Here is a 2718-nt window from a genome sequence, read left to right as displayed (position 1 = left end):
CTCACCCCTGGCTTTCGTAAATCTTAATATCTACTGAAGAGCCCTGGTGGTGCAGAGAATAGAATTGCTATTGCTATTTTTTCCTAATCTCATGCTATTAATTGTTGGCTGCTATCTTTACAAACATTTGTTCTTATTTTTTTTTTTAAATTCCCTTTTTATGGTTATGGAATTGTACTCCTGGTCTTTTGAATCCTTTAGTATTGAACTGCAACTAAATTTTATGGCTTGATTGAAAGGTAGGAGAGGTCACACCTATTTTGTGTGGACGGCAAACCAACAATGACTTTGGATTCCCCAAGAACACAGTTCGTTTCAGCCATTTTGTCAATCGGAGGTTTGTTTTCTCTTAACAATTATATTTTCCCTTAAACTACAGTGTCCCAGGTGGTCCATTTTATCCACAGATTTGAACTTTTTTGCATAATGGAGCAGCAATTTAATTACTCAGAAGGTAAGAATAGCATGAAAGTTATATTATATATAAAATTTCCTTTCCTTTGTGGGTACTACTCTTAACGAAAACCTCAAGGGTTCCTCATGCTTATTCCAAAATTGAAACTCTATCACTGAATCATGAATTCCAGTTGTCCATTCTCTCCTGAGGTTGGGGATTGCATTGGCATGTTATCACTGGAAACTTTCAAGGAGAGATTGAACTGCCATTTGTCAGAATTGGACAGTCATTTGTTTGCTTGTGTGTGTGGGGAGGGGGGGAAGGGTTAGATGATCTACAAGGTTCCTTCCAACTCTTTTAATCTATTAATCTGTAAAACATTCAGTGGGCGCATTCACAGAATGGCTTTTGATGGAATTATTCATAAACTAAGTATTACGGAAAATACCAACATACTGACAGCTGTCGCTTCCTGCAGGCCACACCCTCCTATAATTGTCCTTAATGCTTTATGAACTTATTCCAAGATTGAAACTCTATCACCGAATCATGAGTCCCTGTTACCCTCTCCTGAGGTTGGGGACTGCATTGGCATTTTGAAAACATTCAGGAGTGCATTCACAAAATGGCTTCTGATGGAATTATTCATAAACTATGGAGAATTTAAGAATTCTGATACCTGTCACTTCCTGCATGCAACATCCTCCCAGAATTGTCCTTTGGAAGGACACAAGGGATGGAGTCAACCTCTTTGTTCTTCTTTAATTAGGAACAAAAATGATTAGAGGCCCAAAAGCATTTCTGAAAATCAAAGAAAATGAAGGGTGGGAAAAATAGTTTCCTTTTCAAAATGAGCATTTTTAAAATTGTTTTGAATTAATTATCAGGTGAAATAATTCTGAGGCAGCTTAGAGGATCACAAAGACTGAATATTGGCCAATGATCATCTGGGCAATGAGAGGGAAAAAAAACCTACTGCAGAATATTTTATTTATACCTTCACAGACTCCCATTCAGGGAGAAACAAATCTGTGTGGATTAAGTTTCTAAAGCACATTAGCATTTTTGCTACCTGCTGTTATTGATCAAAATAATGACTTACTATAATTGCTTCCTTAGGTAATGCATCAATCCCACTAAGACCACAGGGCTACGCTCCTGTGGTACGCTTTATATATGAGTAAGTATATTACGATACAAAATATTCTGCCTCTTTTTAACACTAAGAATAAAGAATATTTTAATCTAGGAATAGGGTGGGGCCTTCCTACAGTATGTATTTATTTCACTAACAAGGACTGATTCTCTTTTTGTTTCTTTGTGTTATTAGGATACAGAACATATTTATAACTCCTCCAAGTCCTGAAAGTGGTTCTGGACCGACCGACTTGCCTTTCAATACTACTGGAATTGCTCCAAATGTTTCTGAAATACCAGAATTTTTTTCTTCTCCGTATGATCAACTGTTTGATAATTTAACACAAAATCTTCTCAATGGCTTCATTGGCCTTATTTGCATTTTAGGCCTGGTGGGAAATGGAATGACAATTTATCTCCTGGCCTTTTCCATTAAGAGGAATCCTTTCACCACTTTCATCCTGAATCTCTCCATCGCTGATTTTGGGGTCATCACATCCCTCATTACTGCAGCTATATTTGTGTCAGTGTTTACTCTGAGTCAGAAAACACATGTTCTCAATGCCTTTTTCTTCTTATTTTTTGAGTTCTTTTTCTTCACCTATTCTGCCAGCCAGTTTCTACTGACTGCCATCAGCCTGGACAGGTGTGTGGCTGTTCTTTTCCCTCTCTGGCATCGCTGCCATCGTCCGCCATATTTATCCACACTTGTTTGTAGCCTCATCTGGATCCTCTCTTTCCTGCTCTCTGGGGTGCACTTCATTCTCCACCAGACCAGAACCTATGGAAGATCACCTTTGTTTTACCAGCTGATTGTGAATGGTTTACTGTGTACACCTCTCATGGTTGTGTCTACTGTCACTCTCATGATTCATATGAGGTCTAAAATGCAACGCAATCAAAGGAAACTTCTCACCACCATTTTTCTGGCTCTTCTTTTCTTCCTCCTGCTTTCTCTCCCAATGGATGTCTTTTATGTCCTTGAATATTTTGTTTCCTATAATCCCCTCCTCATGACAGTTGGGATAGGATGTGCGGTTCTCAACAGCAGCATCAACCCACTCCTTTATTTCTTAGTGGGGAGGAAGAAGAGGGAATCTTACAAGGTTGCTCTGCAAAGAGTCTTCAAGGATGAGAAGGGAAGCATGGAAGATCGGGAAACCACGAATGAAAGCCGGTTGTGA

General features: G+C 38.9%; 1 protein-coding gene across 1 annotated transcript; it reads left to right on the top strand.

Moving 5' to 3' along the window:
• Window positions 1-282: 282 nt before the first annotated feature.
• On the top strand, window positions 283-2718 carry LOC139315597 (proto-oncogene Mas-like). The gene is made up of 3 exons (XM_070941992.1): window positions 283-337; window positions 1517-1577; window positions 1728-2718. Exons 1-3 carry the CDS (start codon window positions 283-285, stop codon window positions 2716-2718), a joined length of 1107 nt encoding a protein of 368 aa, XP_070798093.1.

Source organism: Pituophis catenifer, unplaced genomic scaffold (genome assembly GCF_029215685.1).
Source record: "Pituophis catenifer annectens isolate HBS135680 unplaced genomic scaffold, rPitCat1.0.hap2 SCAF_3, whole genome shotgun sequence".
Lineage (NCBI taxonomy): Eukaryota > Metazoa > Chordata > Lepidosauria > Squamata > Colubridae > Pituophis > Pituophis catenifer.
Note: the sequence above shows the minus strand (reverse complement) of the source record. Positions and strands in the feature narration are given on the sequence as shown.